At 34.7% G+C, this 12,134-nt stretch overlaps 1 protein-coding gene across 2 annotated transcripts in view; it reads left to right on the forward strand.

Annotated features, from left to right (window-relative positions):
- The window catches only part of fut8b (fucosyltransferase 8b (alpha (1,6) fucosyltransferase)), a 125,295-nt gene that overhangs the window by 81,739 nt on the left and 31,422 nt on the right, over window positions 1-12,134 (forward strand). For both annotated transcript variants that reach the window (XR_007187168.1, XM_048207776.1), the window contains exons 6-7: window positions 5,728-5,842; window positions 10,041-10,278. Coding sequence is in view for 1 of the 2 variants with exons in the window: in XM_048207776.1 (XP_048063733.1) it covers window positions 5,728-5,842; window positions 10,041-10,278 (353 nt within the window). In the remaining variant the exon portion in view is untranslated. The remainder of the gene's footprint in view (window positions 1-5,727; window positions 5,843-10,040; window positions 10,279-12,134) is intronic.

The following is a 12,134-nucleotide window of genomic DNA, read 5'->3' on the forward strand; positions in this document are numbered from 1 at the left end:
AGCTGAAACTTCTCAGACACATTTTGGGGATGCCAGAGACTTATATTACATCTTGTACAAAGGGGCATAAGAGATCACCTTTAATTCTTTAGGACAAAAAAAATGACATGCATTTCACATCTGAAATCCATTTGCTCTCATTTAACCTTATCGTCTTGGATAAACAATTAAAATAATAATTTATATCTCATTTGTGAATCTTTCAAAAGTATATTACATTTTGCATAAAGAACATGAAGCCTATTTTTAATGTAATGCAAAAAAATAAGAGAAAAATGTGTTATTGAAATCATAAAGGATATGTTTTCTGTATTGTCTTTGATTAAAAAACACATTATGATATTATTTTTATCGTAATAGACTCAAACATGATCGGCTTGCACTATAATTATAACTTTAATTAGAATCAGCATCATGAAAAATAATAATTACAAAAAAGTTGACCAGTTAGTCAGTGTGAAATCAGTAAGATTTTTAAATGTTTTTGAAAGAAGTCTGTTCTGCTCACCAAGGCTGCATTTATTTGATCAAAAAATACAGTAAAAACAGTAATATTGTGAAATATTAGTACAATTTAATATATTTAAAAATGTAATTTATATCTGTGATCAAAGCTGAATTACTCCAGTCTTCAGTGTCACATGATCCTTCAGAAATCATTCTAATATGCTGATTTGCTGCTTAATTATCAATTATTTTTGGTGCTCACTTATTAATTATGATTCTTATTATTATCAATGTCTATGCTACTTCAAGCACTGCTTCTTTAATGAATAGGAAGTTCAAATGAATTATTTATTTGAAATAGAAATCTTTTGTATCATCATAAATGTCTTTACTGCCACTTTTGATCAATTGAATGCATCCTCGCTGAATAAAAGTATTCATTTCTTTTTCTTTCATTATTTTTAAAAATCTTCCTTAGCCTAGACTTTTGAATGGTAGTGTATCACAGTTTTCACAATAAAATATTAAGCAGCAAAAACTATACTATTTATATAATTAATTGTCAAAATGCAAACAAACACTTTCTAAAATAGGTTTTCAGCAAAACATTATTTTCTTCTGATTTTGGGGTGAAATATGAGTTGAGCACATTCTCAACTGGTTTCATAACATTCAGAATTGTTTTTTGATGAGATGGATGATGAAGAATTGATGTGCGCCTCTAGTTTCTCCATTATGAAACAGCTCCAGACACTAATAGTGGCATAATAGAAATATAGCAGCACTTAATTTTGAGTTATCACCCGCTAGACTAATTACGGATAGAGACGCTGTCAATATCTCATTATCTCGGCGTCTCTCAGGCGGTCAATCAGCACATTCACACCTGTTTTTCTGTTTTGACAAAGAGAAACGCTCGATACACATTTAACGCTGTGCTGTGTTGGAGCGAACGGCTCCCTGAGGAGTCTCTCATTGATGAAGTAATAATTAAACTCCTCATAAACTCAGCATAAGCTCATCTGTTTGAATTAGCAAATGATCAGAATTCATGCGTTACTAGTGTCTAAAACTAAACTGTAATTCTGACTTTTTGATGTATTATTTGATGTAAAGTAATGAATCATCCAAAAATTTAAATTATCATTATTTACTCATTCCAAACCTCTATTAGGCTACTTTATTTCCTCTGTAGAACACAAAAGGAGATGTTGTGCTGAATGTTCATGTTGTTCTTTTCCTCGGTTCACATTAAAATGCTGCAAAATACATCAAGACGATGGCTAAAGGAAAGGACGAGGCACTTTGAGGTTTACAAAAAACACTTTCGTTTTCTCATAATATGCATTTAATTTCATCTCAGTTCTCAATGATCGGTAAATGATTCGTTTGAAGCAGTTCAAAGAATCAGTCTCTCTAAACCCCTCCTTTCCGTGAGCCTACACTGCTCTGATTGGTCAGATGGCCCAATCCTTCAAGTACAGGTCTCTGCAGGACAGTAAACACCCACCAGTTTGAAAACACCCACAAATTCAGAAACACCCACTCTAAGTGGGCGGGCAATATGCTAATGTTTCGTTGTGTCGTCACAACGAAACATCTTGGGATTCGTTATACAAATGACTCGTTTAACTGAATCAGAGTCGACTCTTACTTTTGAGAGACAATAACATAACTTAATATACGGTGCACTTTCGGATTTAAAACTTTGCAGGATGTTTTCATTCACTTAGAGCTGTTACACACTACATGAAAGGTCATTTTCAAAAATCCATAATAGGGGCACTTTAAATCAAGATGCATTTTCTTGAGAAGCAAAATGACTTAATATATTAATCCTTGAAAAATGTATCAAAATGAAGCGTGTTTTTGCATAAAACCATAAAAAATATCTGCCAGTGGTGTCAGAAAATCTTGTTTTCTTTTGAGTGAAGTTGATAGATATTTTGGTAACTTGAAGCCTTTATGTATAATGCATTATAAAGGGATTCATAATGTACATTGTAATGCATTATATCTTTTCATAAATGTTGTAATCAAGATAAAATACATGATAATATTTGCAGATTCCTTGTTACATCTGAAATTGGTTGTTTGTCATGCATTGTACTTTCTGACGGTATAACATTAAATAGATAAGTATTATAATATATTATAATTGTGGTTATAATTATTCATGAGCTCATACAATGCATTATACGGTGCATTACAAGGCATAATTAATACATTAAATATACTTTATTATAATGCATTATATATAAAGGTGTGAAGTAAAGTGATACTGATATTTTTCTTGTTTTAAGATTAAACTTGCATATGTGTTTGACAGTACATTTTACCAATTCCAATCCACATCAATCTTAATAACTACTATTAATATTGTTTTTAATCATTTATGAGTGATATATTGTTTATGAAGGCTGGAAATGAAAAATGCCTTATATTCAGGTGTGCAGAATTATTAGGCAGGTTTTCTTCTACAGGCAAAATGAGCCAAAAAAGAGATTTAACTCAGACTGAAAGGTCAAAAATTATTAAATACTCATGAGAAGGATGCAATACTAATGCAATACTAGAAATTGCAAAGTTAAAGCATGACCAAAGGGCAGCAAAATGCTCATTTGGTCAGCGGGGTCATACAAAAACAGGTGGAAAAGAAAAGACACATGTTAACTGGAAAATAATTAAGAATTAAGGTGAAGAATTAAGTGTGAAACCATCAGGAACCCTTTAGTCTCCAGCGCCACCATTTTCCAGAACTGAAACCTACCTGGAGTCTCCAGAAGTGCAAGGTGTCAGGATCTCAGAGACTTATGTTAGCTAAAGAATCCTAAAAAATGACCTGCTCTTAATAAGAATCACAAGCTGAAGTGTTATAAAATACATGAAGACTGGGTTTTTATAGGCCTTATAGACAGACAGATTGAGAGTGACTCCTGAAGGACCAGCACCACATCCTCTTGTACCACTGTTTGAAGAATTTATCCTCCAAAATCTGGCAGTAAGTTTTGGAAGATCATTTTTAGTCCATCTCTGCAAGACGGACATTTCAGGATAAGAGATGGACTAAAATGAACTCCCACATCTTACTGCCAGATTCTGGAAGATAAATTCTTCAAACAGTGGTACAAGAGGATGTGGTGCTGGTCCTTCAAGAGTCACTCTCTCTCTCTCTCTCTCTCTCTCTCTTCTCTCTCTCTCTCTCTCTCTCTCTCTGTCTATATGATCAGAAAATCAACTTGCCTAATAATTCTGCACACAGTGTAAATATATCTTGATTTTAAAATATTTGTACTGGAAAGCAAGACAAAAATATCATTGCAGTGTAACAATCTTTTACATTACCCAATCCAAGTAATATAATCTTGAATCATTTTTGATTACTTTGAGATTAAAAGATCAGATTGAGTTGAACAGGATAATCATATACCATATTGATTTAAAAATACAAAGAAAAGGAAAGAGGTTGGGCTGACAAAATAAGTTTGGGAATAACATAAATACAAAATGGCATGAATTTGTGCATTTTAATGTGTTTGAAAGACAAAAGCAATGAAATATGAATAATCCACTGCCATTTTGTCAGTAATATGTAATCATGAAAGTATTCAGACCCCCTTAAATTTTTCACTCTTTGATATATTGCAGCCATTTGCTAAAATAATTTTTTTCCTCATTAATGTACACACAGCACCCCATATTGACAGAAAAACACAGAATTGTTGACATTTTTGCAGATTTATTAAAAAAGAAAAACTGAAATATCACATGGTCCTAAGTATTCAGACCCTTTGCTCAGTATTTAGTAGAAGCACCCTTTTCATCTAATACAGCCATGAGTCTTTTTGGGAAAGATGCAACAAGTTTTTCACACCTGGATTTGGGGATCCTCTGCCATTCCTCCTTGCAGATCCTCTCCAGTTCTGTCAGGTTGGATGGTAAACATTGGTGGAAAGCCATTTTTAGGTCTCTCCAGAGATGCTCAATTGGGTTTAAGTCAGGGCTCTGGCTGGGCCATTCAAGAGTTGTTGTGAAGCCACTCCTTCGTTATTTTAGCTGTGTGCTTAGGGTCATTGTCTTGTTGGAAGGGAAACCTTCGGCCCAGTCTGAGGTCCTGAGCACTCTGGAGAAGGTTTTCGTCCAGGATATCCCTGTACTTGGCCGCATTCATCTTTCCCTCGATTGCAACCAGTCGTCCTGTCCCTGCAGCTGAAAAACACCCCCACAGCATGATGCTGCCACCACCATGCTTCACTGTTGGGACTGTATTGGACAGGAGATGAGCAGTGACTGGTTTTCTCCACACATACCGCTTAGAATTAAGGCCAAAAAGTTCTATCTTGGTCTCATCAGACCAGAGAATCTTATTTCTCACCATCTTGGAGTCCTTCAGGTGTTTTTTAGCAAACTCCATGCAGGCTTTCATGTGTCTTGCACTGAGGAGAGGCTTCTGTCGGCCCACTCTGCCATAAAGCCCCGACTGGTGGAGGGCTGCAGTGATGGTTGACTTTCTACAACTTTCTCCCATCTCCCGACTGCATCTCTGGAGCTCAGCCACAGTGATCTTTGGGTTCTTCTTTACCTCTCTCACCAAGGCTCTTCTCCCGCGATAGCTCAGTTTGGCCGGACGGCCAGCTCTAGGAAGGGTTCTGCTCGTCCCAAACGTCTTCCATTTAAGGATTATGGAGGCCACTGTGCTCTTAGGAACATTAAGTGCAGCAGAAATTTTTTTGTAACCTTGGCCAGATCTGTGCCTAGCCACAATTCTGTCTCTGAGCTCTTCAGGCAGTTCCTTTGACCTCATGATTCTCATTTGCTCTGACATGCACTGTGAGCTGTAAGGTCTTATATAGACAGGTGTGTGGCTTTCCTAATCAAGTCCAATCAGTATAATCAAACACAGCTGGACTCAAATGAAGGTGTAGAACCATCTCAAGGATGATCAGAAGAAATGGACAGCACCTGAGTTAAATATATGAGTGTCACAGCAAATGGTCTGAATGCTTAGGACCATGTGATATTTCAGTTTTTCTTTTTTAATAAATCTGCAAAAATGTCAACAATTCTGTGTTTTTCTGTCAATATGGGGTGCTGTGTGTACATTAATGAGGAAAAAAAAAATTAACTTAAATGATTTTAGCAAATGGCTGCAATATAACAGAGTGAAAAATTTAAGGGGGTCTGAATACTTTCCGTACCCACTGTATAACCAGTTACTACCCAGCTCTGGTCATCAATGCATTGTCAACACGTCTCTCCTGTGTGTTTGTATGTTGTCAGGACGATCATGACAGACCTGCACCAGCTCAGTCAGGCGGATGGAGCGGGTGATTGGAGAGAGAAGGAGGCCAGAGATCTCTCCAGTCTGGTGCAGAACAGGATCTCCTACCTGCAGGTACCATTGTTACTCTTCCTAAAATAATGTAATTTTGTGAAAAACTATTACAATTTAAAAAGAACCTTTTTTTTTTTTTTTTTTTTTTGAATATATTTTAAAATGTCATTTATTCCTGTGATGGCAAAGCTGAATTTTCAGCAGTCATATTCCACACTGCAAAAAAAAAAAAAAAAATGATGTTCTTCCTGAGTATTTTTGACTTGTACTTTGCTTCTCAAGTAAATGTATCTTGATTTAAGAATGTTTAGATATATGTACAGGAAAACAAGTCAGAAATACTGAGGAAGAACATTTTTTGGAGTCTTCAGAGTCACAAGAACCTTCAGAAATCATTGTAATATGCTGATTTGCTGCTCAGTTATTATACATTTTCATTGGTGCACAATTTTTAATGATGGTTCTTATTATTATCAATTTTAAAAAAACAGCTTTTGCTGCATAATATTTTAATGCCCTAGATATGATGGATCCATCAAATCATGCGGTTTGTTGAGGAGAGGTGTGTTTGTTAGCTTTTCTGCCAGGAAACATTCTGCCAGGACATTATCTGTTAAGTTTACATTAACATTTCCATTAACCCTAAAATGCAACACAATGCAATGCTTAATTCAAAGCACCTGTGAAAAACCAATACGGAAAAATTCCTTCATAATAACACAGTACATTCTGACTTATTTTTACTTACTTTTCTTAGAATTCAATTAAATTAAATAAATTGAATTAAATCATTAATATGTAAAATTTAAATAAATGTAACAAAATAGTTTTAAAAATCTAAATAAAACACTAAAAAAGATGAAACATTGCATTTGTTTATCTGTATGTCATTTGAACATTAACATAATAGGGACGGTAAAAATGTGAATGTGTTTGAAACATTATAATAAAAATTAAAAACAAAATATTGAAATATTAATTTATAACCTCAGGGGGTGTTTAAAGAAAATATTTTAGGTCAAAGGGGTTTGTCTGACTTTTTTCTCTGCTTCTTTCTTTATACTGAAATCTGTGACCTTGATCGCACTACAAGGCTGGTAAAAGCAAATACTGATGCCGTTTGAGATATAGGTTTTCTTTACAAACTGCCGCTAATGAAAGTCAAAGTGTAAGATCAAGTGAAGTCAGTCTTTTATTGATTTATTTAACTTATTTTCATCCTATCTTAAAGACTTGCAGGATCTTTTGAATCTCCACTCTGATGCCTCCATCATGCATTATTCGTTTTCTGCAAAGAAGCACAAGTTCGTCAAATCAGGAATCATTAATGATTCCATTTTATTTAACATGATAATAATTATAGCTGCTAATTAGCAATGTTTTTGGTTGGTTTAGATGGTTTTTAAATTGGTTTAGGTGGTTTTCAGTTGGTTTAGATTAGATTAGATATCTTTATTGTTAGATTAGATATCTGGTTTTCAGTTGGTTTAGATGGTTTTCAATTGGTTTAGATGGTGTAAATTTGGTTTAGATGGTTTTCAGTTGGTTTAGATGGTTTTCAGTTGGTTTAGATGGTTTTCAATTGGTTTAGATTAGATTAGATATCTTTATTGTTAGATTAGATATCTGGTTTTCAGTTGGTTTAGATGGTGTAAATTTGGTTTAGATGGTTTTCAGTTGGTTTAGATGGTTTTCAATTGGTTTAGATGGTTTTCAGTTGGTTTAGATGGTTTTCAATTGGTTTAGATGGTGTAAATTTGGTTTAGATGGTTTTCAGTTGGTTTAGATTAGATAAGATATCTTTATTGTTTGATTAGATATCTGGTTTTCAGTTGGTTTAGATGGTTTTCAGTTGGTTTAGATGGTGTAAATTTGGTTTAGTTGGTTTAGATGGTTTTCAATTGGTTTAGATGGTGTAAATTTGGTTTAGATGGTTTTCAGTTGGTTTAGATGGTTTTCAGTTGGTTTAGATGGTTTTTAGTTGGTTTAGATGATACGCCACAAGTCTAGCAGACTAGACCAGTACAAACCAGCTTGGTGTCTGTTTTTCTCAGCAGGAATGATCTGGTTATCATTCAGTATCATGTTATATACCAAATACTATCTGATCACTGATTTCCATACCATCACTGTATCAGAACCGCCACAGTACATTTTTGTAAGTGTTTTCTCCTCCTGTTTTCTGCTAAGGCAGCACTTTGAGGGCTTTTTGAAATGAGAGTGCTTCATCTGCTGCCATAGCAAACTCTGTGCCAACAGTATTGAATTTGAAATCTATATAGCCCTCACTCCAAAAAAACCCCCAAAAAATACACCAATGTAAAAGGGCTGCCAGACAATTTGATTATCGTAACTCATTTCCTTTAATGGCACAATAAAAACAAAAAAAGCATTTCTGTGGGGAAATAATGGGAGCTAAGAAATTCCCCTGCTGGACACACAGAATCAGTTCATCTTTTACAAATGTGTATCAGGATAACCATAATTCCTGCCCACCCAATACTTTAACTGCAGGATTTGTTAGTACTGTACAATAATAATTAACCCATGGGGTCTGAGGTGTTTTGACATGCCCTGACATTTGTGCCTATTTATGTTAATTTTAACATTTCCATGGCTAAAATATGATTACACTGTATTCAGCATAAACTCTGCTACAATAATATGTGAGCAGCATGTATAACTGTTTGTAGTTTTGAGAAAATTGTTTATGCATGGTTTGTGAAAAAAAAATTGTCACTGAAATAAGGACATAAAACCCATACTGAATATTTGTTCACAAGACTTTTGAAAAATGTACATGGTAGCCTAGAATTTTTGCTTCAAAATGATGTGAAAATCATCACGCCCACTCATTCACATAAAACAATATATTGATTTAAAAATTTCCTTTAAAAAAATGTCAGCACCTTTTTATTTCATTTATTTTCTTATTTATTCATGGATTTTACTTATTTATTTACACTATAGCATTCAAAAGTTTGGGGTCTGAAAGATTTTTATTATTTCATGTTTTTGAAAGAAGTTTGTTCTACTCTCCAAGGCTGGATTTATTTATTTATAAAATGTAGATTACTATATTTATAAAATTATATAAGTAAAATACAGTAATATTATGAAATATTATTACAATTTAAAATAACTGTTTTCTATGTGAATATATAGTAAAATGTCATTTATTCCTGTGATCAAAGCTGAATATTCAGCATCATTACCCCAGTCTTCAGTGTCACATGATCCTTCAGAAATCGTTCTCATATGCTGCTCAAGAAACATTTTTGATTATTATTAATGTTGACAACAGTTCTGCTGCTTCATATTTTTGTGGCAACTGTGATGCATTGTATTTCTCAGGATTCTTTAATGAACAGAAAGTTCAAATGAACAGCATTTATTTGAAACAGAACTTTATAACAACTTTTGTAACATTATAAATGTGTTCACTGTAACTGCTGATCAATTTAATGTGACCTTTCTAAATAAAAATAGTAATGATAATAATTTCTTTAAAAAAAAAAACTTCTTACTGACTTAGTTTAGTTTATTTAACCTCAGTCTTTGCCAGTTCATAAAATACTGAATTAAATATATAGATCCATCCAACAAGCCTCTCGTAAAACCCTTTCTCATCTCAGAGCTCGTTGTTATAATCTCATCATGTGAATTTACAAAGTGCCATCTGACTCACAGAACCTGTGGCTCTCTCTGTCTTTGTCCTTCGGTCTGTCTCTCTTTCTGTCTGTATATCTCTCTCTTGTCTCTTTCTTTGAGATCCTGATATCATGATGAAGTCAGACAGCTCTCACTAGAGACTATAAACTCGTCACAGATTGTTGCGTAAAACCTGAAAGCTTGTGCTGAAAACATGCTTTGCCTGATGAGAGGACTGTGGAAAAACAGTCTTCTGAAGTTTAGCAGTGTGTTGCATTTGATGTGTACATACTACACTCATAAAAACAACAGTTCTTTATTGACATTGATGGTTCCATGAAGAACCTTTAACATCCATGGAACTTTCCATTCCACAAAAGGTTCTTTATTGCAGAAAAAAAAAGTTTCTTAAGATTTTAAACTGTTCTTCACACTAAGAAAAAATGGTTATTTGAAGAACTGTTTGCTGAAAGATTCTTTGAGGAACCAAAACGTTTCTATGGCATCACTGCAAAAAAACAACTTATGTGTATATTGGAACAATGTCATTTAACCTAAAATGCAGTCACAATTGTAATAGTATATGTCATGTCTTTGTCTCGATCAGAACCCGCAGGATTGCAGTAAAGCTCGTAAGCTGGTCTGTAACATCAATAAGGGCTGTGGATACGGCTGTCAGCTCCATCACGTGGTTTACTGCTTTATGATCGCTTACGGCACGCAGAGAGTTCTGATCCTCGAGTCCCACAACTGGCGCTACGCTCCCAAAGGATGGGAGACGGTCTTCCGACCTGTCAGCGACACCTGTACGGATCGATCCGGAGCCACGACCGGACACTGGTCGGGTGAGTTCTGTAAATGATCAGATCTCAGAATATTTCTTTCTTTCCCTCTACGGTACGCAATATGATATCAATGTGGAAAAAATTATTTGTATTGTTTTTCCTGCTTAAAATTGGACACTTTAACAATATCAATAAACATTTTCATAAATTTTTAATAAGTTTGTTGCAACATTGTACCACAATGGAAAAATTGAAACATTTGGCATTTTCGTGTAGAAAAAAGAAATATATTTATTGAAAACATCAATTTCTTTAACTTGACACTTGAACAAATTTATCCAGTTTTTAATGTATTAAAAGTTTCCTTGCAAATATAATACATTTGTATTCAAACCTGTATTATGCCTGTATGGCCTTATGCGATTCCATTATGGTGTAATGTTGACTTGAGGCAACTCACAGTTTTTTGTTATTTTCTGTAAAACATTTGATGATATATAATGTAAAGTTCTTGAAAATACTTCTTTACTTGCCAGTGAAGGTGACTCATATTTTTTGTAGGTGATTAAATGAATACAATCAAGTGAAAAAAAGCACTTTTCATTGGTGAAAATATGGAGCCATGTGACGTGCACATGTGCTGAAACAGGACACAAAATGGACCCCTGCTGGTCATGTTTTGTTCTTTTTTGCACTTTTATTTTTTGAGTTATTCTGTCGTAAAATATGTTTGATCGATCAATTGGAGCCTTATTTTATTAAAAACAAACTAAAATAGACCATGTTGCCTGGAGGCAACACCGTACCATAGAGGGCATGAAACAGAAGTTGCGCTTCCATATTGTGATGTATATCCGAGTGAAACGTCTTCTGGAACAAATGTAGATTTGCGTCCATGGGGAATTGATTGGATGGTTGTGGTTTGCAATTTTTGGATCTCATGTTAGTGACAGATTGTCCCGCCCTCATCATCAGAGAAGAGAAGAGATGTCGCTGCAAGAGGGAGGGGAAGATATTTTGATTAATGTTTATGAGGCACATGAATTTAACAAAAATAATGATGTGCACGGATAAATCTTTTATAATAATTACTGCAATATCCCATAAAAATTACAAAGTAACAATAGTCATTTTTGATTTCATGGTGACATGAAGTCAGTAAGTCAACATTAAAATGGGCCTTCCTATAGAGTGCCCCAGGGATGACGCGTTTTTGTAGGCCAACCCGGAAGTTAGCGGCGCGCGGGTTCCCTCGACTGAAAGCCTATTCATTTTTCCCATAGACTTTTGGAAAATCGCAGAAAATAAGCTCTGTGTTTAACAAAGGGTTATGACACTTACACGTTTTGTCTATCAAGATAATCTTTACAAGTTAACACAACATTTATAGATTTTGAAGCCTAAATAAAGTCGTCAGATATAAACAGCTAACAGTAGGCTATAAACGGACTACAGCACACCATGGTCGCGGATCAACGTCGTCACCACCAAGCTTCCTCAAACTTTATTTAGAAAACAACTCTATTTAAAAACATGCTCACTGATTATGATCTGCGCTGTGTATGAATACTTATCCACTTTTTCATGAGAAATGCTGTCCAAATGTCCCGTTTTTAATGATGACGTCTAAAGTCCCCGCCAAAGGAAGTAGTCCCTTTTAGCAATTTGTTAGCAACCGCCGATTTGAAGACGCAGTAAAAGTTTAAAAAATCACAAGTGGATTATAACTGGTGTGTTTTATGTCATAGATCAAAACGTGAAAGTATTTAACGGCTTTGTTTACCACAGACCTTATTTCAGGCGATTTAGCAAAAACCCATTCAAAAAACCCATAGACTTTATGGCGTTGGAACCGGCGTTGGAAGTCCTAAAATGCTAACTCGCTTCCGGGTTTTGCCTACAAAAACGCGTCATCC

Source organism: Megalobrama amblycephala, linkage group LG11, assembly GCF_018812025.1.
Source record: "Megalobrama amblycephala isolate DHTTF-2021 linkage group LG11, ASM1881202v1, whole genome shotgun sequence".
Classification (NCBI taxonomy): Eukaryota; Metazoa; Chordata; class Actinopteri; order Cypriniformes; family Xenocyprididae; genus Megalobrama; species Megalobrama amblycephala.